Source organism: Schistocerca americana, chromosome 3 (assembly GCF_021461395.2).
Source record: "Schistocerca americana isolate TAMUIC-IGC-003095 chromosome 3, iqSchAmer2.1, whole genome shotgun sequence".
NCBI classification, from domain to species: domain Eukaryota; kingdom Metazoa; phylum Arthropoda; class Insecta; order Orthoptera; family Acrididae; genus Schistocerca; species Schistocerca americana.
In genome coordinates, this window is record NC_060121.1 from 829610053 (window position 1) to 829637620 (window position 27568).

The window sequence follows — 27568 nt, forward strand, 5'->3', positions numbered from 1 at the left end:
TGCAGTTTATCCACCATCTCCGTAACGCTTTTGCGATTACTAAATGATCCTGTAACGAAGCGCGCTGCTCTCCGTTGGATCTTCTCTATCTCTTCTATCAACCCTATCTGGTATGGATCCCACACCGCTGAGCAGTATTCAAGCAGTGGGCGAACAAGCGTACTGTAACCTACTACCTTTGTTTTCAGATTGCATTTCCTTAGGATTCTTCCAATGAACCTCAATCTGGCATCTGGTTTACCGACGATCAACTTTATATGATCATTCCATTTTAAATCAGTCCTAATGCGTACTCCCAGATATTTTATGGAATTAATTGCTTCCAGTTGCTGACCTGCCATATTGTAGCTAAATGATAAGGGATCTTTCTTTCTATGTATTCGCAGCACATTAAACTTGTCTACATTGAGATTCAATTGCCATTCCCTGCACCATGCGTCAATTCGCTGCAGATCCTGCTGCATTTCAGTACAATTTTCCATTGTTACAACCTCTCGATATACCACAGCATCATCCGCAAAAAGCCTCAGTGAACTTCTGATGTCATCCACAAGGTCATTTATGTATACTGTGAATAGCAACGGTCCTACGACACTCCCTTGTGGCACACCTGAAATCACTCTTACTTCGGAAGACTTCTCTCCGTTGAGAATGACATGCTGCGTTCTGTTATCTAGGAACTCTTCAATCCAATCACACAATTCGTCTGTTAGGCCATATGCTCTTACTTTGTTCGTTAAACGACTGTGGGGAACTGTATCGAACGCCTTGCGGAAGTCAAGAAACACGGCATGTACCTGGGAACCCGTGTCTATGGCCCTCTGAGTCTCGTGGACGAATAGCGCGAGCTGGGTTTCACATGATCGTCTTTTTCGAAACCCATGCTGATTCCTACAGAGTAGATTTCTAGTCTCCAGAAAAGTCATTATACTCGAACATAATACGTGTTCCAAAATTCTACAACTGATAGACGTTAGAGATATAGGTCTATAGTTCTGCACATCTGTTTGACGTCCGTTCTTGAAAATTTCATCAGTTACAAAAATTTGAAGAAATCGTATGGTGTCTTGCCTTTGAGAGTTAGTGCAACAGAAGTATTTACACCAGAACTGGAATGAATAAATGTAAAGTTGTTCGTATTTTTACACGTAACTGGCCCCCAGACAATCTCATTAGAATTTGTTCTAAGTGTGTCGTCTTCACCTTAAGAACTTTCTGATATTATGCTTATTTCAATTGAACCTAATTCAGCTGCAGTAGTTATGGCACTAACACAGTTTGAGGTGCTTTGTTGCCTGGTTTTTACAGCTGTGAAGTTTGGTTCTTTGACTGAATGTGGACATAAAACTCTTCTTCCTACCTTCACTGATGTGATTCCATCATCAGAACTTCCGGTTTCGCTTCAGGTCTCCTCTGGTAAAAATTCGTCTGAGCTAACACCAAATGGGGACACAGAATCTTCATCACTTATGTCCATAACTTCATCTAAAAGCTGCTGTGCATGCCTTTGTTCATCATTAATAATATCTACAAGACTTTTCTTCTGCCACAATATCACTTTGTTACAGAGCAAACAACACTGAATAAGACTAGCAACAATGCAGGAAAGCAATAATGGAACTGTTCCCAAATAATGCTGTGGAATGAAAAACTGACAGGAGTACAAACCTAAAATTATTAGCGACATAGCAGATGACACACCTGGTACCTTTACTCTGTGGCATGTGAACCATATGTAACTCTCACAAAAAAATTTAAAAAAGGTACTAAAATGCCATATTTTCACTTTATTTGCACTTAACAAACTTGGAGCAAACTAAAGCAGGATATTGAAAAAAAGTAAATGGCCCCAAGAGGTCGGTAACCCAGCTATACCTTGGCAGTCAGTTGTTTGTCCTATTTGGGTTCTGTTCATTAATGTTACGATAAATAGGCATGGCTTGCCCATCCTCATGAATTAGATCTACTTGTGTTGAACACTGAGAGAAAATACTAGATCATATTCGGGAATGGTTATTAAATTTTCCCTAACATTTGCAGGCAACATGTTCTTTAAGATCTTCAATACATCGACATGAGATATTGGATTATTCCAGTAGCGGGTTGTGTTTAGATATGTTTCAAAACAGTTTCTTAGCGCACCCCCCCCTCCCCCCCCCCTCTCCCGAATTTTGGATGATATGATAGTGGGAATGGCTAAGCAGGAATGGCTAGAGGACAAATGTAAGGATGTAGAGGCTTATCTCACTAGGGGTAAGACAGATACTGCCTACAGGAAAATTAAAGAGACATTTGGAGAAAAGAGAACCACTTGCATGAATATCAAGAGCTCAGATGGAAACCCAGTTCTAAGCAAAGATGGGAAAGCAGAAAGGTGGAAGGTGTATATAGAGGGTCTATACACAGGCAATGTTCTTAAGGACAATATTATAGAAATGGAAGAGAATGTAGATGAAGACGAAATAGGAGATATGATACTGCATGAAGAGTTTGACAGAGCACTGAAAGCCCTAAGTCGAAACATGGCCCCGGGAGTAGACAACAATCCATTAGAACTACTGACAGCCTTGGGAGAGCCAGTCCTGACAAATCTGTACCATCTGGTGAGCAAAATGTATGAGACAGGCAAAATACCCTCAGACTTCAAGAAGAATATAATAATTCCAATCCCAAAGCAAGCAGGTGTTGACAGATGTGAAAATTACTGAACAATCAGTTTAATAAGCCACTGCTGCAAAATACTAACACAAATTCTTTACAGATGAATGGAAAAACTGGTAGAAGCTGACCTCGGGGAAGATCAGTTTGGATTCCGTAGAAATGTTGGAACACATGAGGCAATACTGACTCTACGACTTATCTTAGAAGAAAGATTAAGGAAAGGCAAACCTATGTTTCTAGCATTTGTAGACTTAGAGAAAGCTTTTGACAATGTTGACTGGAATACTCTCTTTAAAATTCTAAAGGTGGCAGGGGTAAAATACAGGGAGTGAAAGGTTATTTACAATTTGTACAGAAACCAGATGGCAGTTATAAGAGTCGAGGAACATGAAAGGGAAGCAGTGGTTGGGAAGCGAGTGAGACAGGGTTGTAGCCTCTCCCCGATGTTATTCAATCTGTATATTGAGCAAGCAGTAAAGGAAACAAAAGAAAAATTTGGAGTAGGAATTAAAATCCATGGAGAAGAAATAAAAACTTTAAGGTTCACCAATGACATTGTAATTCTGTCAGAGACAGCAAAGGACTTGGAAGAGCAGTTGAATGGAATGGACAGTGTCTTGAAAGGAGGATATAAGATGAACATCAACAAAAGCAAAACGAGGATTATGGAATGTAACTGAATTATGTCGGGTGATGCTGAGGGAATTAGATTAGGAAATGAGACACTTAAAGTAGTAAGGGATTTTTGCTATTTGGGGAGCAAAATAACTGATGATGGTCGAAGTAGAGAGGATATAAAATGTAGACTGTGGCAAGGAAAGCGTCTCTGAAGAAGAGAAATTCGTTAACATCGAGTATAGATTTAAGTGTCAGGAAGTCGTTTCTGAAAGTATTTGTATGGAGTGTAGCCATGTATGGAAGTGAAACATGGATGATAAATAGTTTAGACAAGAAGAGAATAGAAGCTTTCAAAATGTGGTGCTACAGAAGAGTGCTGAAGATTAGATGGGTAGATCACATAACTAATGAGAAGGTACTGAATAGGATTGGGGAGAAGAGGAGTTTGTGGCACAACTTGTCCAGAAGAAGGGATCGGGTGGGTAGGACATGTTCTGAGGCATCAAAGGATCACCAATTTAGTATTGGAGGGCAGCATGGAGGATAAAAATCGTAGAGGGAGACCAAGAGATGAATACACTAAGCAGATTCAGAAGGATGTAGGCTGCGGTAGGTACTGGGAGATGAAGAAGCTTGCACAGGATAGAGTAGCATGGAGAGCTGCATCAAACCAGTCTCGGGACTGAAGACCACAACAACAACATGATATGGGTTAAATACTTTTCGTCTTAATCTCTCCTGGATAGCTGTTGACCAGTATTTATCAAAAAATGCATTCTCAAATTGATCATATGCCTCACAGAGTTGAGACACATCTGTAGGCCACAAAAGGGCATCGCCTCCTATGTGTCCTACCACATATTTGATCTTTTGAGCTTCTGTCCAAGTCCTAGGCAGCACTCTCCTAAAGGCTTGGACAAACACTACTGGGTGCGTTTGCATTGTTTCATTTGAAAATACAGGAAACTGTCGGTGTTTTATTAATCTCTTATCCATTAACAACGCTGTCCAGCAGGATGGAACAGCATTTACATGCGGTGCTGACATATATGTCTCACAAAAGTTCTGTTGGTTGCACGTTGGCATGCGCTCGCGCTGTGTGGGTTGGGCATTATTGTCGACACCACTGATTTCTCTCACCGGCGGACAGCTGTTTATAGCTCCGATTACTGCTCCCGGCGATGATATTATCGCACTTTGTTAACTATTTCGTCCATTAATCTTTGTTCTGCCTGTTTAATATTATATTTTACGTGTTTTAACATTTCTTCTTCTTTGTCCGCCATTACTTCCTTTACCACTTCCACATAAGTACGCTGTTTGCAAATGCATTTTTCCGTGAATTTTGTGTTTTCATCTTTTGTATTATCCTTTACTCTTTTGTAAAGTTGCACAATGTCTTGAGTTGATTCTTTTATGTTCTAACTTAAGTAATCCTATCTCCACAGTGATTTTCTCTACATTTTCTGGTAAGTCGTCACAGAAAGAATGCAGCTTCACTACTTCTGATTGTTCATTATCTATATTAACCTGTGTATTCTTCTACATTACCTGTAAACTATCCTAAGTTTCCCTGATTCCAGATAGCTTCTGTCCATACGTGCGTGTGAGTGTTTCAAATTTTTCTCCCACTGTGCATTTTCATTTCTCTAAATAGCGTGAACTGAAGTTTGTACTTGCTCGTTAATTTTCCTATCCACCTCCGTGGAGATTGCGAAATCTGCTGTCTGAACTTCGTATCCAGATTATTGAGTTCTGTGCGCAAATTTTTTACATCGCTGAAATGTGTGTTATGTTTGTTTTTACCTTCCAGATCTCGGACTTAACTGTGGTCATGCCTGCTTTTGTTGTTTCTAAACTCTATATTTTTGAATTTATGTCTGTTTTCATTGTGTTTATGTCTGTTTTCATTGCCTTCATGTCTGTTTTTATTGCATTCATGTATGTTTTCATTACGTTCATGCCTGTTTGTAATTTTTTTTTTTTGTTAAGGCTCGAAATAAGGCTTTGCATATCTTTCGTAGTCCCTTCTGACCTATGTCTGTCAGAATCTGCGTCTGTACTACGCATAGTACTTTTATTTAAAATATTCCTTTGCCTTGAGGTGTCATTAATTTCGTTTACTGTAATCAACGTATTACTTGTAATAAAATGTTCCATATTCATGGGTGTCGAATGCAATAATGGCATGTCACGCCTAGTGTCCAAATAATCATCGCTTGACGGTTCCGAACCACTCATTGTTATGTTTTGCGAATGCAAGTCTACTACATTGGCATTTTGATTTTGAAATGATATTTCCTTATTGTTTTGTCCATCCATTATAGTTACCAAAATTAATATTTTCTCTGTTTGGATTTTACTTTCGCGTGCTTTCTCGCACGACAGACTGCATATACAACTACATGTAATTGTAGTCTCAGTTGTTGTTCACTCAGTATGCTTTTCATCCTGTTAAAGAAATGTCATTCTCTCTACTTGATTGCAATTGTGTTAACCTCTGAAGCTTTAGGTTCTGGATTTTAGGAAATAGGTGCTTGGATTTTCTAATAGGTCTACAAGGAACACATTCTCTACATGCATTGCGCGTACGTTGTCCACTCTTGATATTGTTGTTTTCTTCCTTCTAATTTATTTATTATTTCTTTTTCTTTCAGTTAGTATTTTTCCAGTGTTACATCATCATCTCCATCATGTTATCAGCGTACATGGCACATAAACAAAAATGTCAAAAATACAGACTTTTCGCTTATTCTCATAACAAAAATGGCTACCACCAATTACGCTCTGAAATACAAGTATCTACCTTTGTTAAATAGCAGATAGCGAGTCTTTCCTTTTGCTGAGGCACAGGAAAAACAGCTTGTTTTTTAACATTTGATAATCAAAAATACATGACGGTAGGCACAGGCTCTACGCTGGGCTACCACTTCACCTTTTCTCTTTGCTTTAAAAGAAACGAAAACATAAAAGCAAGAAATGCAAAAGGTACATCACAGGGAGTTGTGTGCATTGAAACTTGGGATATCTAGAATTAACCATCGTCCCCCCTCCCCATCCAGAAAAGGGATATATTTGATCAGGGTTAATGTCTTATAGATGATGATGTCATCAGAGACCAAACACAAGGTTGGAATTGGCTGTACCCTTTCAAACGAACCATCTGGCATTTGTCTTAGGGGGCTCCGGAACGCCCTATACTTGCAATGTTAAAATAACGCTTATAAATTACATCTTTCCTCACAAAGTATTTGAGGTAGGAAGTTGAACTTTTTACAGATTATTTATTGGAATATGGGCTACAACTTAACACAGGGATTTTACAAAATTTTACTTCAGTTATTAAAGATGATTTTTTTTTTCAATTGTAATGAAAATTCACAACATTTTTTGCAATTTTTTATTTATATATTCAAAAATATACAGTTTTTTGGAAAAAGGCTGTGTTAAATTATGCTGAAGGTACTGTGTAACATTTACTGAAAGTTTGAAACAAATTTGTTTGGAAGATCCTTAGAAAACATGTAATTAGTATGAGAAAATAAAAGTTTTGGGAATCGAGCGACAAAGATTGGATTAACTGTTTAGTGCATTCCAGGTCCATAGGATGGATTACCTTCATCCTCTGCAAACTCCTCCTTCAGCTTCCTCTTGTTCCTCCTCCTGTTTACTCTTGCTTGTATTTCTAGACTCTTTACAGCCCTGTCTGCACCCCGAAGGCGTTCCTTGTCCAAAGCAAGCATCACTCGTTGTTGTGTTCGAAGATTTTGCTACCATTTTCTTCAGTTGCAGTTACTGCAACACTGTTCCAAAAGGTGGTCATGTATGAACACTTATCACATTTCAGTTGCATTTCACTAGCAAGTCCTACGTGCTTTATTATGGAGAGTTCCAGACCAACTTCACTACAATGAATACATCTTACACAGTTTGAAAAAATTCCTTTGAGAACCGACATATCAAATATTTCATTCACATCCGATTCGCCCATAAAACATTCATAGTTTTCACTCATTGAACCAAGCTTCTTCTGTGAAGTATTTTCTTTCCCACTTTGACTGCTATGGGCAGGTGTACTTGAGAGGTTAGGTTCACTCACTTGGTTATCGTCTTTATTGTTTACAGTAATAACACATACCTTTGGCTTTCCAACATTTCTCTTTTTCTTAAAAGCCTTCAGAGGATTTCTAATAACTTTACTTTTACTCATTATTATACTTCAACAAAACAGAAACTCAAGAAACAGAATTAATTATGAATATTTTCGAGATAACGACAGAGTAAATAAACATGAAACAATCGACAATCACACCAGCGATATATATTGAAGCATCACAGGTTAGCCACAACACATACTTTATCTCACATCACTAAAATGTACCTGATGAACACGGACGTTAAGAATAACACCATTTGACAGCAGTTCAACAGCGCCACAGTGGGTCACGCCCATGTAGAACACATTTCAAAAAAAATTTAAAAATAGTTGTAGTCTTCGGAATTGAATAAATTATATATCTGTTAAAAGGTAATAGTCCGCAGATTCAGAAAACGCAAAAAAGTAAAAATTGAACTTTTCATGATTTTGAGGCTTTCCGGAGCCCCTTAAGTGATGTAGGAAGTCCACTGTGTTATCACTTGCTTGGCTACTTGGTTAACAGCTAATTCCTGTATGTGCAGTAACTTAGTTGCTTAGGCACAGGGCGATTGTCACTGGAAGGAGGACTGGCTGAATGTGAAGGATAACCCATTGAAGTTGATAAAACCTAATACCCATCCAAGCTGTATGTGCTCCCACTCCATAAGATGGAAGAAAAAAGCCCTTCATTCACTTCTGGCTACGACATTGCCCTCTGACTCTTGGGTTACTACACCAGTGAGAAGACCAAGGGAGGTGAGACACAGTGGTTGTCACACTGGACTCGGATTTGGAAGGATGATGGTTCAAATCTGTGTCCATCTATCCTGATTTAGGTTTTCTGTTGTTTCCCTAAATCATTCCAGGCAGATACTGGGATGTTTTTTCTTATACAATAAAAATGATATAAACTTCAACTTGATTTCTATGTTTTCATTGGTATTTCGTGTAAAAGGCTGTGTCAGAGTACTTACAAGGACATGGCCCTTCAGGTCGGAGTGACTTTTTGAAATTACTTACGTAGTGGTGTAGATTGGAGTCCCAAGCATTCCACCCATTAGATATTCTACCTGATCGGCCGTCATTCATGAGTAATTGGCAAAAAGGAATATTGTGAACCAATGTGGCCTTGAAAACAGAACAAATTTGAAAACTGTGCCATAGCCATGGTTCAGTTATGTGGATGGTTTGCTGAAGATCGTGGATTCGGATCCCGTTGGATGCTCTCTACTGTTCTTTTGACATCTTTATTGAAATCACTTCCGTCACTATTTTTCAGTTAATTGGTTTAAATATAAATTTTTTCTGCTTAATCTAATGCCACGTCATTTCAATCTTCTTCTTATTCTCCGTTTTATTCTTTTTTTCTTTTTCTTTTGGAATGGTTGCCTATGTGATTTCAATTATTTTTTTGTGCTTAATTCAGTTTAATTACTTCCTTTCATGATTTTATATTTATGTCATTTTTATATGTTACTGCAGTCATTATTTCTATAATTCAATTTGCTTGAATTTCATTTTGTTTATAAAACCTCCTTTCATGTAGATCTAATGTTCATTATCTTGTCCATGGCATGAGATATGTGTTTCAAGTGTTTCTACAATCGTTACCATCCAAGAAACACACACACACACACACACACACACACACACACACACGTGGTGAGGATAACTGTTGATTATTGATAGAAACTGTCTCGTTAGGTGGCAATGAAGAGAGGGTGACAGGATAATGTGAGACAGGTCTTTTGACAGATGAGTCAATGGCCGCACATCAAGATGAAAGGAGTTCAGAGGGTAATATAAGAGTTGGAGAGGGGAGGGGGGGGGGGGGGGAGAGGGAGGTGGAGCTCAAAGGGGAGACAGGGTGGGAAGAAAGAAAGGGAGAGAGAAGGAAAAAGGATAGGGGAGCAGAGAATGAGAGAGCGAGAGAGTGTGCAGGTATATACATTGTTGCTATTTCAGTCTTTGTTTTTTCAACTTATAGATCAGATAATTAAAATCGCATGCCAAATATTCCAATGGATAAAAAGAAGTAAAAAATGAAAATGAATAATGGTTGCATTCATTTTGATAAAGAGGTTAAATTTTAAGTAGAGTGTACCCAACAGGATGCAAAGCCACAACCTTCCCCACACCAGTGTCTGTGATCACAAGAAATTCTAAAATTCTGCTTTGTTGATTACTCGCAGAGAGGGCTCTGTAGAGCAAATGGCTGCCAGGTATGATACCTGGGGTCCTAATTTATACCACCATATAGCTCATTTCAAAAAATTAATCCCACCATTGGGGACCTCCTCTGGATAATGTTTATTTATAAGAAAAGCTGTAGGTTCGATTTTCATTACATTTGCATAATGTTGTTCAGTGTTAGATGCCTTGACTGGTAGGCCTAATTTGTTTATTTATAATAATACAACCACAGGTGTCAAATGTGCATGCTGGTAGTCAGTAGTTCGGGTGAAGTGGGTGGGGAGTGTGAATTGTGGTGTCACTGGTGGGGGCGAATGCATTGACACAGGAGAAGGAATTCGTAGTGTGGCTCCCCCATGGATATGTCAGTTATGTGTAAAAAAAAAAAAAAAAAAACAGGAACATCGCAGAGCAAGAGAAGATTATTTTGTGCCCCTCAGGCAGATTGGTGCTACCAAAATTGAATTAGAGGATTCGGGAGGAGGGAGGGGTGGGGTGGGGGAATCTGGGAAAAGCAAACAGGGCAGCAGGGGCAAAAAAGAAATAGTCTGTATAGTTCTCCACCATTGAGCTGGAGAACAGATACAGCCTGTAAACCTGTTGAAAGGGTGGAGCCTCACTCAACTGTAGAAAAAGTAGGATGCAGCAGACCATTAATAATATTTTGAGATTAGGCAAAAACTACATTGAGTAGAAAAAGAAGGGTGGGAGTTGTCTTATATGACCAGAATGAAGCGGTATATGGAAAACAGAGTAATTAATGAATAGATAATAAAGTTTGAAAACAGCCGTAGAGAAAGTTGACTGGATGGGTATGTATAATGTGACAGACGTCAATCCTTAATTTTGAACAGTTCTTGAGTATTTAGCCAGGGGGAGTCATCTAAAAGATGCAATATTTTGGCAAGCTGACTTCTTGCCATCTGATGCACTATGTGATCAAAAGTATCTGGACATCCACAAAGAAATAAGTTTTTCATATTAGGTGCATTGTGCTGCCACCTAAAGCCAGGTACTCCATATCAGCGACCTAAGTAGTCATTAGACATCGTGAGAGAGCAGAATGGGGTGCTCCACGGAACTCAAGGACTTTGAACGTGGTCAGGTGATTGGGTGTCACTTGTGACATACGTCCGTACGCGAGATTTCTTTACTCCTAAACATCCCTAGGTCCAGTGTTTCTGATGTGATAGTGAAGTGGAAACGTGAAGGGACGCGTACAGCACAAAAGCATACAGGTCGACCTTGACTGACAGAGACTGCCGACAGTTGAATAGGGTCGTAATGTGTAAGAGGCACACATCTATCCAGACCGGCACACAGGAATTCCAAACTGCATGAGGATTCACTGCAAGTACTGTGAAAGTTAGGCAGGAGGTGAGAAAACTTGGATTTCATGGTCAAGTGGCTGCTCATAAGCCACACATCATGCCGGTAAATGCAAAACGACGCCTCACTTGGTGTAAGGAGCATAAATGCTGGACGATTGAACAGCGGAAAAACGTTGTGTGGAGTGACGAATCTTGGTACACATTGTGGCGATCCGCTGGCAGGGAGTGGGTATGGCGAATGCCTGGTAACCGTCATCTGCCAGTATGTGTAGTGCCAATAGTAAAATTCGGAGGTAGTGGTGTTATGGTGTGGTCATGTTTTTCATGGAGGGGGCCTGAACCCCTTCTTGTTTTGTGTGGCACTATCACAGCACGGGCCTACATTTACATTGATGTTTTAAGCACCTTCTTGCTTCTGACTGTTGAAGAGCAAATAGGGGATGGCGATTGCATCTTTCAACACAATCGTGCACCTGTTCATAATGCACGGCCTGTGGTGGAGTGGTTTAATGACAGTAACATCCCTGTAATGGACTGGCCTGCACAGAGTCGTGACCTGAATCATATAGAACACCTTTGGGATGTTTTGGAATACTGACTTTGTGCCAGGACTCACTGACCGACATCGATACTTCTCCTCAGTGCAGCACTCCACGCAGAATGGGCTGCCATTCCCCAAGAAACCTTCCAGCACCTGATTGAACGTATGCCTGCGAGAGTGGAAGCAGTCATCAAGGCTAAGGGTGGCCAACCCCATATTGAATTCCAGCATTATCGATGGAGGGCACCGTGAACTTATAAGTCATTTTCAGCCAGGTGTCCGGATACTTTTGACCACATAATGTATCTGCTGGGTGCAGTCTTATATCCATGCACCCCCCCCTCCTCCTCCCCCCTCCTCCTCCCCCTCCTCCTCCTCCTCCTCCCCCTCCTCCTCCTCCTCCTCTCCCCCTTCCCCCTCCCCCTCCGCCCTCATGCCACCTCCAGCCAGTGCCTCCAGGAACAGACTTGGTGCTGTGGTGGAGGAAGTGTGGCATCTGGCATTGATCCAAGGCCAGACCAGTGCTGGATGTGGATCTGTGCTGGCATGGTGACTGTTTCTTCATCCTCTTCAGTTGTCGTGATGGGAGCCAGTTTCCACGTAGACTACTGCTGTGCTCTGGTCAAGCCCAAGGCTGGGTCCCAGGCCTTGCTTAATTGAAAACCACTATCCTTATTTATTAGTCTGTTATGCAGTCGGATCTCTACAGCTTCTTTGAGGATACAATCGTAGAAGGTGTTGGATTGTTGCAACGACACAAAGTTGATGACTGGGAAGTGCCATTGAGCCATAAAGCGCGCGCGCACGCGCGCGCGAACACACACAAACACACACACACAAACACACACACACACACACACACAAACACACACACAAACACACACACACACACACACACACACACACACACACAAACACACACACACACACACACACACAAAATAATTTGAGGTAATCACATTTGAAGAGGGTATTTTTTGGGGTTGTTCTTGTCAAATTTCTTCCCGAATAATCCAATCAGTCACATCTGACCATTCTTCATGACATTCTACTCAAATTAATGAAACCTGTAAAAATTTCATGTAGCTTGAGGTAAATATAAGCATAGGATACTGAAAGAGAGATCTCCTAGACTTGGCTTTTTATGCTTATAGAAATGTATCATCAGCATGGGATCCTTTGTAAAGAAACCCATATCAGATTTGGGACTTGTGGTATAGAAACTTACTGTTGTTGCACAGCTATCAGGTGCAGTCCCTACAGGGATGGAGGATTTTCTTGTTTTGAAAGGAACCAGTAGCAGTTAAACCACCATGGGTCATACCAACACCTTTACACAATTTTTATTGTGTACACTAATGTTCCACATCAACTGCAAACCATGCTAACAAAATATAGTTTTTAGGCAGTTTAGAACATGACCTTTCTAATGAAAATAGTTTACAAGAGTTTGCAGTGTTTTTAGAAAAACCATCAACTTTGCAATCAGTTTGCAAAATATTGGAAAGCAGTAAGAGAATGAAATTTCATGTTCTAAGACCTTATATTGATAAATTATTACTTGCTTAGTTTGAGGTTTATCCTGCAGTTTCTACTGTTGGTATAAAAAAGATAAACTTCACATTTTTTTGAGTGTCATTTTTTTGGCCACTTTTTGATTGATTGATTGATTGATTGATTTCTTTATTAATCCATGTAACAATTTACATTGTGTGGATTTCGTCAGCAAAATCATATATAATACAATATACCTACAATTATACACATAAAATTAGTATTTACACACATTTTTGAGGTATCTTAAATTAGTTTTATATCCTTGTGTAATTTGTAATTTTCTTATAGTACTGTACAATTTTTGATTACATATCATAATTATTTCCTCATGTATTACAATGCAGGCTACTTTAATTACACTACATGTTTTAATTCAGATAGTCCGTTACTGCGTAATAGCTTTTATTTAATAAAAAAAGTTTTAGTTTTGTTTTGAACTGTCCGATTGTGTCAATATCTCTTATTTTTTGGGGTAATTTATTATATAATTTAACAGCATTGTACAACAAGCTCTGCTGAGTTTTAACTTTATTTTTCCTCTCTAGATGCAGATTGAATTGGTTTCTAGTTTCATAGCTGTGTACTAATGAATTTTTCATATAGCAGTTAATATTTTTTTTTACATACATAACACTTTGAAAAATGTATTCACAGGGGACAGTTAGGATTTCCAGCTTTTGGAAATGTTCAAGGCAGTGAGCCCTACTGCCACTCTTGGTTATTATACGAATTGCTCTTTTTTGTAATTTGAAAACTATTTGAATATTTTTACTGTTGACTCCCCAAAATATTATTCCATAGGTAATAACAGAGTGGATATAAGAAAAATATACAGATCTGACACATGTAGCATCACAAACTGCAGTCAGAATTCTCAGAGCATAGCATGCTGTAGCGATTCTGTTACTAAGTATTTTAATATGTTCTTCCCACTTTAACTGACTGTCAACATGCATACCAAGAAATTTTGTGTAGTCTACACATTCTATATTTTCATTGTTTAACTTAAAGTTGTTAAAGTGTGGTTTTTTGCAGACATAGAAGTTAACGGCATTTGTTTTTTTAAGATTTAGTGTTAGTTTATTATTGGATGCCCACTCACGTACACTGTTTAGTGTTTGTTCGGCTTTTTCTTTTAGTGCATCTGGTGATTTGTCACTGATTAGAACATTTGCGTCATCTGCAAACAATATTGTTTGTCCACGCTTGATGCTCTGTGGGAAGTCGTTTATGTAAATGAGGAATAGTACTGGGCCAAGGACACTACCCTGTGGGACACCTATATTTACATAATTTGGGTCTGAAGTATACTTTACAATATAGTTTGAGCAACTTGAAATATGTGAGATTTCAGTTATCTGTCTTCTATTTTTTAGATATGACTGGAACCACTTTTTCACAAGTCCCCTAATTCCAAGTTCATCTAACTTATTTAACAATATGTTGTGGTCTACTGTATCAAACGCTTTAGTTAGATCAAGAAATATACCTGTTGTGTAGTTCCCTTTATCTAATGCTTCTAGAATGTGTTTTGTGAGGTGTGCTGTCGCTGATTCTGTGCTTTTCCCTGATCGAAATCCAAACTGGTCAACAGACAGTAAGTTGTATTTATTTAAATAATTGATTAGCCTATCTTTCATAATAGTTTCTAATATTTTTGCAAAGCATGATAGTAGAGAAATTGGCCTATAATTTTCAATTATTCCTGCATCACCTTTTTTGAAGAGAGGTAGTAATTTCGCATATTTTAAATAGTCTGGAAAGTAGCCCTGCTTGAAAGATTGATTTATAATATCAACTAAAAGTGGAAGTAGGCTCTTGATACAGTCCTTAATTATAAAAATGGGGACTTCATCCAGACCAGCTGAGTTTTTGTTTTTCAGTTTGCTGACTGCTTTATAGACTTCTTCCTGTGTTGTAGGGAATAACACCATTGAGTGTGATACACCATTATTTGGCTTTTTGACCTGAGGGGCTGTTAGAAAATTTTCCTGTAATTTTATTCCTATGCTACTAAAATAATCATTTATATAGTTTGCCAAATATATTGGGTCTTTTATTAAAGTCCCTTCCTCTTTGATTTTCAAGTTTGACAGATTCATTTTCCTGGTACCAGTTTCCTGCTTCACAATCTTCCATACTGCCTTATTTTTGTTTTCAGCAGAGTGCACTATTTTGGAGTTATGAGCTCTCTTTGCTGCAAACAATATTTTCCTATATGTTTTCCTATATCTTTTATAAAAGAGTGAGAAAGCAGGATTAGTTTGGCTGTGTTTAATGGAGCTCAGGTACTTTAGTGTTTCAGATGATTTTTTGATTCCTTTTGTGACCCACTTGCTTTTTCCTGCTGTTTGTAATGGACATAATACTTTAGGAAATGTTTCTTCAAAATTTAATTTAAACAATGTCATGAAATTTTTGAATTTTTCATTTGCATCTACCTCTGAGTATACTGAGTCCCATGTTTGTCCTGCTATCTGTTTGGCAAACTCATGTCTATTTTTTTTAGAAAAAATTCGTCTGTAAATATGCCTTTTCTTTGTTTCTTCTGGAGCCACTTTTATATTAATGATTTGAGCTGAGTGATCAGATAATCCTAGCTCTGCTACCACCACCTCACAGTTTTCTTTGCCTAAATCTGTTAATACCTGATCAACAGCTGTCTTTGAGTATTTTGTTATTCTGGTTGCACTGTTAACCATTGGAACTAAATTGAAACTTTGGGCAAGACTTTGTAATGAGTCCCATGTAGAATCAGGATTCAGTTTATCCACATTTAGGTCTCCACATATGAGAATGTGGTTCTTTGGAGTGGATATCTTGTCAAGAACATGATTAAGTTTGGAGAAAAAGATATTGAAGTCTCCACTAGGAGATCTGTATATACATAAGATAATCAAATTCCTACACCTGTATTGGTCCCTGATTTCAACTGCTGCCAGTTCAAAATGTTGCTCTTCACTGATTACACATAAATCGCTTCTGGTCTTATACTGATAATTTTGTTTTACATAAATACAACACCCTCCACACTTCATAGAAGTCCTACAGTATGCACACGCTAAATTATAAGACTGCAAGACTAACTGATTAATTTCAGCCTCATTGCACCAATGCTCAGTGAGACAAACAACTGAGCACTCTGTAGACTCCAGCTCCACTTCTAGGTGTTGGGTCTTATTTGCTAGGGAACAGATATTTTGGTGAACAACTGTTAAGTAATTTTTTCCACCGCTATTTGCATTCCCACTTTTTTTCGTTTTAAAGTCGTTCTGTTTTGGTTCAACTGCTTCCTTATTGCGATTACACTCACGTTTTTTGTTTGCATATGTTATTCTTGGATAGTCACCCCCTGCAGACCGTATTAGTTTCCCTTATTTTTTATAATTTTACATAAATCCAGGAGCATTTTACTGAAAGTCATTGCACCTAGTCTGTTTAGGTGCAGGCCATCCCTACCCAGACATTTGTCGTCGAGAAATTTATTTGGGTCAACAAACACAACACCAAGTTCGTCGCACTGTTCCCTAATGCCGGTGTTTATTTTGTTTGTATACGCGTTACTCACCGATCTTCTTTGTAGAATTCCGTTGATAACAATTCTGGAGCTTGTAAACAAACCTTTGGCTGACCGAATTACATTACGAATATCATTTATGATTTCTTCTTGTCTGCTGCTTCTAATAGAGTTTGTCCCTACGTGAATTATCACGCCTTTAAAATTTGTGTTGGAATCATTGTTGTTTTGGTTGGATTTTTCCGTGTTCCTAATGTTGTTGAAATGTTTCACAATCTGCTGTGGTCGGATTCCAGGGCGAACATCGACTTTACAGTTCGGAACCACTACATTTTTTAACATGGAATCGCCGATAACAAAGAAATCACGTTTGTCGGTCTGTTTTGCTGGATTTCTTTCACATTTATCTTTTTTCTTATACGTCACAGTTTTCCACTTATATTTGCTTACAGATTTGCCGCACGAATCGTTTTCCGCCACTGTTTTCACTGGGATTTGCATATGCGAGTTTACACAGGTTTGTTTACTTCCCAATAACGGAGTTTGCACGCGCGAGTTTATTGAATTTCCACATGTTTCGCTTTCTGCCATTGTTTTTGCGGGAATATGCTCATGTAAGTTTTCGAGGTTTTGTTTTTTGCTCGCGAACGGAGTTTGCACAAAAGAGTCCTCACATTTGTTTGTTTTGTTCTGTAATGGGTTTCCACATATGCAGCTTGCCGATTCACTTTTTAGCTTTGCGTTTTCTTCTTTCAGAGACTGAATCTCTTTTTTGAGAGTTCCGATATCACTTTGTAACACTTTAATTATTTCTTCTTTTGACTTTATGGTACTTACAAGTTCTGATGTTTCCCACTGCAAACAGTCGGTGCATGTCCACGGAACTTCGTCACTAATGAATTTCAGGTTCACTTTTGCGCACTTCTCATGAAGCCAAAAATTGCACTTTACGCATAAGATTCCTTTTATCACACGTTTTCTGCATTGCTTACATGTAGAACCGCTGATTTTTTCCTTTTTTGTAGAGCCAGACGTGTCGTTACACTTTTCATTCGGCGCCATCTTGACTACCCATGCCTATATACAAATCGCCCAGGAAATATTTTTTTATTTTCTTTATTTTTGTAAAAGAGAGGACAAGAAGCTGTGCAAGATGACCTAGTTTTGTTTCATTCTAGAAATTATTACCAGAGATATTATTCACAAATTTGCTGAAAACTAATACATCCACTGTTGATAGTTGCTCTATGGGTCAAACAAATTGCTATATGGCAGATGTATTGAATTAATGATCATGAAACTTTAGCATGTTCATTGGGAACAAATGTGGTTGCTCATACAAAATTTCATCAAAACCCGTGATGGTCATGTGGGAACCTCTAGGCCACTTGCCATAGAATGACTCTGCTATCTGGGAATTCTGAGCCATAACATCTTTGTGTTAACATCTTTGGATTAAGTTTTCATCCTAAGTTCTTCAGGAAAATGTTAATGTATCCTGATAAGGAATTGGCCATAGCAGAAGAGCACTATGTAACTCGTTCTTGGCATCTGACACAGAAAAAGCCTGTTTCGTGATGTGTGAGCAGACAAGTTGTTATACAACAGTTGTGTGTAGAATTGCCCCATTAGATACTTGCAAATGGGATTTTTACTTTACTTTACTCTATCTTTATTGTTATTTATAGGATACAAAGTATGCACCTCATGACTTTGTGTTACCCCTCAAAAGGCTGAGGGGACCCCTTTTTAAATCTTCCCACCACAGAAAAATCTGAGGTAGTCACTGGTAATCGAACCTGGGACCTGTACTAACCACTAGACTGCCGAGTGAGCACACTTCATTGATCATGCTGTTAACTTGCTGATCACTTACGATAACATAGTGGAATAGGCAATTCCGAGATTTTATTAAATTATGAAGTTAGCAGCTAATTAGAAACTCTCTATATTTATATATCTTTGAATCGGCTGTAGGGATATTTCATCGTATGTGCATTAAAAAAACGTATTATCAACAGAGTATAAAAATGCTTTATAGTCTTCACTTTTTATGAAAGAAAATGCTAAATGAAAGAGGGCAGTTGTAAATAAGTTTAACGTCAAAATTGTAGAGAGTTATACAGGATGAAACAGAAAGAACGGACGTTTTTAGAACAGATAGCATTCAGCTCTGGTAGTAGGAGTGGGGGGAACTGATGCGGTTACGTGTTTGGTGGCTCCTGCCATTTTGTTTAGTCAAAGTCATGGAGCCATGGACTATGCAGCATTGTGTGTTTGCTTACATTAGTTTTTTGCATAATAATGAGTCTACGTTGTAGTTCAGTGTGAGTTTCATTGCCATTTCAATCTTGCGAGACATGGTAGCGTTCTCGCTCATAACACCATTTCATGTTAGACTGAATCATTTCTTTTACAAGGAACAGTGATGAACAGGAAACCACCAGGAGTTCCTCGCTCAGAACATAATGCAGAAAATGTTGAAAGAGTTCGGCAGTGCATACTGATCGATCTGTTGAGACATTCTGCTGAACTGCACCTCAATAATCATTCAGTATGGTGTATTTTGCGTATTGATGTGAGATTTCATCCCTACAAAATGGCCATGGTGCAATAATCGAACCCTAGAGATTACATGAGCATCTAAATTTTGCTCAAGAAATGGAGGCCATACGTCTTCAAAATGATAACATTATTTTGTTTGTGAGTGATGAAGCTCATTTTCATTTGAACAGCACGATAAATCAGCAGAACTGTCATTATTGGGCCAGTGAAAATCCCAAACTAATGCATGAAAGACCATTACATAGTCCCAAGGTGACTGGTTTGCTTTAGCCGGTACAGATGTTATTGGTCCGCACTTTTTCCAAGTGGGAACTCTGTAACTATAACCTTGGGACGTTACAGACAGATGATCGCTGAATTCTTTCTACCTGAACTAAGAAGAAAATGTATTTCTATCTGGTCAGTTTGGTTTCACCAGGACAGGGCCATAGCTCACAAAGCAAGAATGTCAGTGGAAGCAATTTGGAATGTTTTTTTGTGGTCGCATCATTTCCTGGTTTGGTGACATTAGTTGGCCTCCTCATTCCACAGGCCTGTGGGGTTTCCTCAAGTCGTGTATGTGAGCACAAATCATGTGTAGTTGAAGAACTGAAGGAAGCAGTTCGTGTGAAAGTCATTCTAATGACAGAGCAATGTTGGAGAAAGGAGAAGCCAACTCCCGAGAATGGCTTAAGTGCATCGCTGAAAATGGCTTTCACCTGGGAGGTGGTGTTTTCAAGCATTAATATTGTAAAATGGTGACATCATTTGAGTATTTTTCTGTAAGTAATTTTTTTTTTTTTTGAAGCACAAGTAATTAACTTTTTTAAATGGAGTTTTGCTACATCCTCTACTGACTCTGTCCTGTCCTTGGACTTTGGTCCAGTAATTCAACAGCAGGTAGTTGCACATGTTCAGTGCTAGACCAACTGCATATATCATCTAAAATCTAAATAATAAAAGTAAGAATTAAAAAATAAAAGGAAGTAATAATTTCCACGGGTCCAAGTTTAGATTGCCAATATGGGTTGTTCAAATTCCAGTTAAACTATTCAGATTTGGGCATTTTACAGCAAATCGAGTGCAGTGGCTGCTGCTGTTGCTGATGATGTATTGATTGAATTAAGGTACTGGTGTGGGAGGACAGTAGCAGCAGCAGCAGCAGCAACGACGACGACGACATTATACCCATTATGTAGGGTGTATTGAGCAATAGAACCATGTAAAAACAAGGCATTGAACACTTGCCCCCCCCCCCCCCCCCCCCCCGTCCCCCCCCCCCCCCCAAAAAAAACAACACAATATGTGCATACAATGTGTGTGCGCCCCCCCCCCCCCCCCCCACACACACACACACACACTTGTTATGCATATGTTTTATGCGGAGTAATGCAATATCTTCCTATAGATTTACAAGTATAAGCAGTTTTCTCTGTTAAATAAGGCTGCATGATGACCAGTAGTGCTATTTACTTTGACATTCATTGTAATTTTATTTATATTTAGTACTTAGGCCTATTTGAAAACTGATCTATTGGGTGCATGGAGTTGTGCACAAATTTGGGTGGTATTTTTTCCCTCAGCATTTTTTTTTTTTTTTTTTTTTCCCCCATATTTGATTTTTCATTGTTGAAATATGAGCATATTTTTTTAAAATGAAGACAAATCAGTATTGTTATCAGCTTACACAGAGGCAGGTAGCAACAGTGAAATGATCGTAGCGAGAGGCACAGTGTTGTATGATGCTGGCAAATATTGTCATTCTGCCAGTCCTATCAGTTATGTACACCATTACACACGTAGTACACCCCACCTTCCCCCATGATGATTCACATAACATGGTGATGGCAATTTTCCCATTGTGTTCATTGTCAGTGTCATAAAGAACACACAAACATTATTTCAGGTAAGGCGAATAATGTATTGACATTTGTGCAAGCAACCATTTGCTTTGGGACAGAGCAACTGGTGAAACTGAAATATATTCCAGAAGTCTTTGGACGTAATGTATTATACATGAACTTTCATCACTGTAAGGCTTGAGAGTATAGCTACACCACAATAATTTAACACAGATAAAAATTGGGAAAGCTTTTGAATACAGCAGAAAATTACAGGTGTAAATCAAAATCGTACTTTAAGCTAATGTTTGTTTTTGGCTGTTCTATCATCTGTTCCATTAGTTTTTTATAATGTTAAAATTTCTTTTGTGCCCTTGTAATTGGTGTAAAAAAATAACAGGATGCATTCACTCTCTGACGTATTCATTGTATCCTAAAATTACATTGTATCTTAAAATTACAAAAAAAAAAAAAAAATTAATTAATTACATATTTCATAAAATGTTTGTGTTTTTACTAGATTGTAATTTGTTGTGTTCAGTTTTTTATTGCATTGATTTGTGTCATCTCTCTTGTTTTAGCACCACCTGCCAGTAACATTTCAGTTAATGTTGAGGAAGAGCTGGATTTGTCACTGTGCCAGGGCCAGTGTTTGGCAGCTCATGTTACATATGTATGTTCACTTTCCAAGTTCTTTGTGCATCTGAACCCAGCACGTGCTGTAGAAATACAAGCTTGCATAGAAAATCACATGCAGCAATACAGTGAGGTACGTATTTGTACAGTAAACTTCACCACTCAAAACAATTTGAGATTTACTCAAGATTTCACTTTTCCATTACAGTTTATACAAATGCACATCCAGAAATACTAGCTCAGTTTGAACCAAATAGCTGTCTTCCTTATTTGCTAGTTATACCTTCATCTTTGGCTCTTACAGGACATATAGCCACCACTGTGTGTGTGTGTGTGTGTGTGTGTGTGTGTGTGTGTGTGTGTGTGTTTGGGGGGGGGGGGGGGTTGCTCGCGGGGACCCTACACGATGCTGCTCTACATAGTGTGACCGCAGTATGGGATACTAATCATCTTATCTGTATGTGTGTAATAAATTGCCCAGCTTTGACCTAGACACTATAGCACTACAGTTGATGTTAACATGCCTATGTTGATCATGAGCTGGACTGCTGGCATGCACACTGTTGCATTGGCTTAAATTTTTTCCAGAAACCACAACTGCCTCAGTCAGTCATGGTGATGTGATTGTCTGTATTGGAATGCTGGGTGGCAAAATGTAATATTTTTTGTTAAAATCTCACTTCATCCCATCCTACAGTGACAGTAACACACACATTAGATGCCACCACAGTGACTGCAGTCTTGCATCTTGCATTGTTGACCAAGACAGTGGGCTGATGTGGTGGTAAGGTGTACATTTGGATAAAACATGATGTCTCCTATGGATGGAAGGAAATCTAAACAATACTGGTACATCAGGGAAGTTTAAGATAGAGCTTGAGATATACGTCCTTCAGGCAACCTTGCATGCCATAGTTCACACACACATTGTCCAAGCACATGTAGGAACATTTTTCAAAAAATGAAAAGTACAACTGCTTCCAGGGCATGTGTATTCATTCGATCACCTCAACATCAAACAGACGCTTGTAATTTGGTTATAACTTTGTGCTAGCAATTAGTGTGGGTGCTGTGCAACTTCATATCCAAATCGAGTGTGGGGAGATTCTGCAAAACATGTCCAGACTCTCTGATTCCATGTCTGCACATTTTGATCATCTGGTTGCAGCATGTAGCAGATTCATGCCATTCTAAACTGTCAATGTTCGAGATTTTTCAGTGTTACAGCTTTAATCATTTGTATATTGTCATATAATTAAACTGTTGATTGTAATCTGCCTGTATCCTCCTTGATATTTCCAGAAATGTTAGTGTAGGATGATAAACTGTTTTGCAAATGGACTGGAAAATATTGGGAAGGGGACATTTTTTGTACTAATTAAATAGTTTAATAATGGACAGAACAAATAAGATTGCTCACCACCTAATGTGGTGTATGCTCTAAATAAATCCACAATATTTATTGATAGCAACATAACATACATACAGTGAGTTTATTGATGAGATTCACAGTATTAGTGAAGAACATTCACATTCAATTGTTGGCTGGCTCTGTTGCAGTGCATTCCAGGCTAAACTCACATGTGACCTACATTCTATGGAAGTAGAGTGATTGCCTTACCTTCTAGTAATTAACAGGAAACTTAGCTTTATGATGATAGGGAATATTTTTACCCCGAATAGGAAAGAATTACTAATAGCACCAACTGCTGCAGAGTGGATCACATCTCTCTACGTATTAGCTGCCAAAGAAACATTTTGGATGACATGGAGGATCATGTGTCTAGCAATGCTTGTTCATGCTTTCATCCATTCACTGTACACCATCCATCCGAAAAGCACCAAGAATGATTTTATTCCTGCCACATAAGCGATGTCAGTGCAGTAACTACAGTGGCAGTTTTAACTCACATCAAATTGCTAACGTAGGCATTGAGCACCTAAATGAGAGATGGGCATTCAACCAGTCAGTAATGAGCAGGCAGCGTTGAGTAGTTGCTGTGCAACTATAATGTGACAACATTTTTGCCACAAGTTGCAGTTGAGTGACATCTCTAAATCAAGTGTTCAAGATATTCTCCATAACATTTTTAAGAAGAGAAAATTGTGTGAAAAGTTCCTGCTGCACATCTTGGCTCCCGAACGAAGATGGCAACATGAGAATGCTTTCCACAACTTGACTGAAATGCAAAATGTGGACAGTTCTTTCCTGCAAAAAATTGTCACTGGTGACGAAACTTGATGTTATGGATACAAACCTAACACAAAATAACAGAATGCATAAATTCACATGAGGTGTCAACACTTCGATGACATAACCGACATTCAAACCAGTTTGAAGTGTGAGTCAAACATCATCCCGAAAAAGAAATTTACCTTCTGTTTCACAGGATTGTGTGAATGTTCTGCGTTTTGTATTCAACAGGGAAGGTGGGGTGAGGATACTGTGAGCACACCTGAAGCTTTAAAACCTCCATCTTAACTTTTCTCTCTTTTTCTAGTTATCTAGTCTTGAAACTTTTTGCACTGATGAGATACAACATTGCAAGTTTTATTATGCGAAGTTTTCTGGCTGGCCCTCTTTTGACATAAACATATTAGTTGTCGTGCTCAACATTAAATTACAATGCATTGGCGTGCGTGTGTAAATAATTTTTTTTTTTTGCCAAAGTATGGGGTCTCTGCAGTATGATATTGTAATTGGGGCACATACTATGGTGTCAAGACATGCAGTGGGCTCTTCACAAAGGTGCTAGGTGTAACCTCTTTGCCCTTAATTTTTAGATGACATCTGTGATATTAATTTATTTATCTTCGGACACTGTAAAACCAGGGTTGGCACAAGTTTTCAAAATAAGGGAATTTCACACGTGTCGGGGGGCCTGGAAACCCTCATTTTTGGCTCAACTGCTGAAATTGTTTGTTTGTGGAGACACTACACGTTGTCACTAGCTGGGTGCAGCCATGTAGCTCCCAGGTGTCTGCTCCCCCTCCCTACTTCATCCTTTGTAGCACTTCACAGCATTTACACAATTTATCCACTGCATAGATTGATGACCGTGATGTCAGTTCATCACTGCATTGTCGGTGACTCTTGACTATGGGCATGAATAGCTGACTACACGGGAGTGGATTTCTGCAACAGACCTGGACGGCAGTTATCTCTAATGATTTGGAGCCACTGATCTGAGACCTGTCATTTACCACTAATGTACAGGCTGTGCATGTCGGATGTAGTCTCACTAATCTGCCCACATGATTGAACAGTTTGTGTGTGGCATAAATTGACAGATTTTTCATGAGTAGTCCGTGAACCCAGCACTGCAGTGCATGTGCAACTGGCCATAGTCCATGGACGATGAATTTTTAGGACTTGCAACTGTGTATCACCACAGGTGTGTTGCTTTATAGGCATTTTCTTTATTGTAGTACATTTTCACACTTTCAAAGTAGTTCATGTATTTGAGAGAGAGTATAGATGATGATAGGAAGAAAATTGTGGCAACAGCTGGCAGTTTGTAAGCTGTGTATTCATATATTTCTTGAAACAAAAATTGCACAATATCTGTAAAATGGACAAAACACAGTGGGTAATATCCTACAATAATGAACATAACACAAGCAGCATTTCATTGGTGCTCGCTATTTTGTTTTGGTTTGCACAACTCATTCTTCCCTTTCACACTTCTTTCAATAGACCTACTTTTTTCTGATCTTATTTCTGAAGTTATTGAAGGCAATTTAAATCCATCTTTGCAACTATGAGAAAATGCATATATTTTTCACCAAATGCTTTTTGTTTTATTGAAATGAAATATCATCAGTGGTCTGTAATGAAACATATTTATGATCTGGCTTGATTTCTACATCTATAAACAATTTGTTACAAAAGATGTTTACATTAGTTACAATATGTTATGTCTGATATTTTGCTCACGTCAGGAAACACCGTCTACTTGCACATTTTATATTTTGGCGTGGGTGTTTCTTGTACCGTGATTGCAAAGACAGATTTACAATACATTCAGTTATTATAAAGCAGCTGCAGACAATATGGTCGCACACATGCAGAATTTTTTCAGAATCTTCATTTCAAATTTTGTAGGTTAGTTTTTATAATGCTGTGGTCCACAGTTGGAATACCAACTAGAAATGTTTCAGCCATTTGTTTGTATTCTCAATTTTTTAGATTTTTGTTTGTGTAATGTTTGTGTGTCAGTTTCCACAAATAAGGTATCTCATGTTACAATTCTGTCAGCTGGAAACCACTCATTTAACAGTGGCAAATTTCAAGTAGCACCTACATTTCTCTTGTCACCACGTTAAAAGCTGCTGCTTTTGGCAAAACAAAGTGGAATTGACACAGTGTCACCTGGCTAACAGTCCTTGTGTTTCTTGTCCAATCTGACACATTATCTTGTCATGAATCCTGTATGGGAGAAGCAGCAAGCACTTGCTGTTAATTCAAAATTAAAGTTAACTTGTTAATTGTGGTGTCACCGCCAGACACCACACTTGCTAGGTGGTAGCCTTTAAATCGGCCATGGTCCGTTAGTATACGTCGGACCCGCGTGTCGCCACTGTCAGTGATTGCAGACCGAGCGCCGCCACATGGCAGGTCTAGAGAGACTTCCTAGCACTCGCCCCAGTTGTACAGCCGACTTTGCTAGCGATGGTTCACTGACAAATTACGCTCTCATTTGCCGAGACGATAGTTAGAATAGCCTTCAGCTACGTCATTTGCTACAACCTAGCAAGGCGCCATTATCATTTGCTATTTATCTTGTGATGCATGTACCGTCAGACCGATGTTCACCAATTATGGATTAAAGTTAAGTATTCCAGCAGCTATGTACTTTTCTTGCTAGTATAACTCCTTTAACTGTTCCAGACCTCACGCCAGCCTGCATGAGCTTAAACGCGTGCCTTTCGGCTACCCGTCACTGTGGATTGGCTGTCTTGCCAGTCCACAACATTAATAAATACAGAAATCCTTTAACTGAAAATAGCTTTTATTGACACAACTTACCTCTCGGATCATAAACCCTATTAAGGAGACAATATTTGTTGTTCATTCAAAATTAGAGTTAATAACTTATTCAGAAATACAGAAGTCATTACATTTTTTTGTCAACTTACCTTTTTACTACCCTTCAGATCTCAAAATTTGTCAGGGGGAAAACTTGAAACAACCTTGGAAACAGGCCTGACTATATCGCACTCATTCACTTTGATGATATGGACAAATTTTAAAGTTGAAGTCGTAGGTGATTCACCAATCCTATTCTGACTAAATATTCTCTTCAATGTGCTAAATCCAACTTTGCGTATTTCTGATTTGCTGCTCTTTCATTACATCTGCACTCCAACGAGTATGCCCCACTGCAGCTCCTGTGTGCTCACTACTAACTCTCATTGCTGATGTGACACATCAATGCCCTGCCTGCTAGACAAAAAGGCAGGGCACTGCAGGAAGTTCTAGAAGCTAAGGCTCGTCAGCTAGTGCCTGCAGTTAGGTAGTTGACTGGCAAGAATATCGATTATGCTATTTCTACATAGGTGTTAGTTTGGGTAAGTGTACTGCATCTTGTGAACTTTTGAAAAGTGCACTACAGCTGAGCTACTCATTCGAGCAGACTGTGAGGAAGTAGTAACGATAATCAAAAGGTGTCCACAATCCAACCATTACACTTCACAGTGCAAAAGCTCTCTCTCACTGCTTTTCTTTACTGCAAATTTTATTTAATCTAATTATCAGTAAATTATATCACCCTTACTTTACATGCAGTTCTTGACAATAGTTATGAGATAATACCTGAAGTTGAAGAATTCAGGCAATATGCCGGCCGCTGTGGCCGAGCGGTTCTAGGCGCTTCAGTCCGGAACCGCACTGCTGCTACAGTCACAGGTTCGAATCCTGCTTCGGGCATGGATTTGTGTGATGTCCTTAGGTTAGGTTTAAGTAATTCTAAGTCTAGTGGACTGATGACC

The 27568-nt window shown here is 38.8% G+C and overlaps 1 protein-coding gene across 2 annotated transcripts in view; it reads left to right on the forward strand.

The window, feature by feature from the left end:
- The window catches only part of LOC124607457, a 202835-nt gene that overhangs the window by 109284 nt on the left and 65983 nt on the right, over window positions 1-27568 (forward strand). For both annotated transcript variants that reach the window (XM_047139791.1, XM_047139792.1), the window contains one exon: window positions 21523-21710. In XM_047139791.1, the coding sequence (XP_046995747.1) occupies window positions 21523-21710 (188 nt within the window). The remainder of the gene's footprint in view (window positions 1-21522; window positions 21711-27568) is intronic.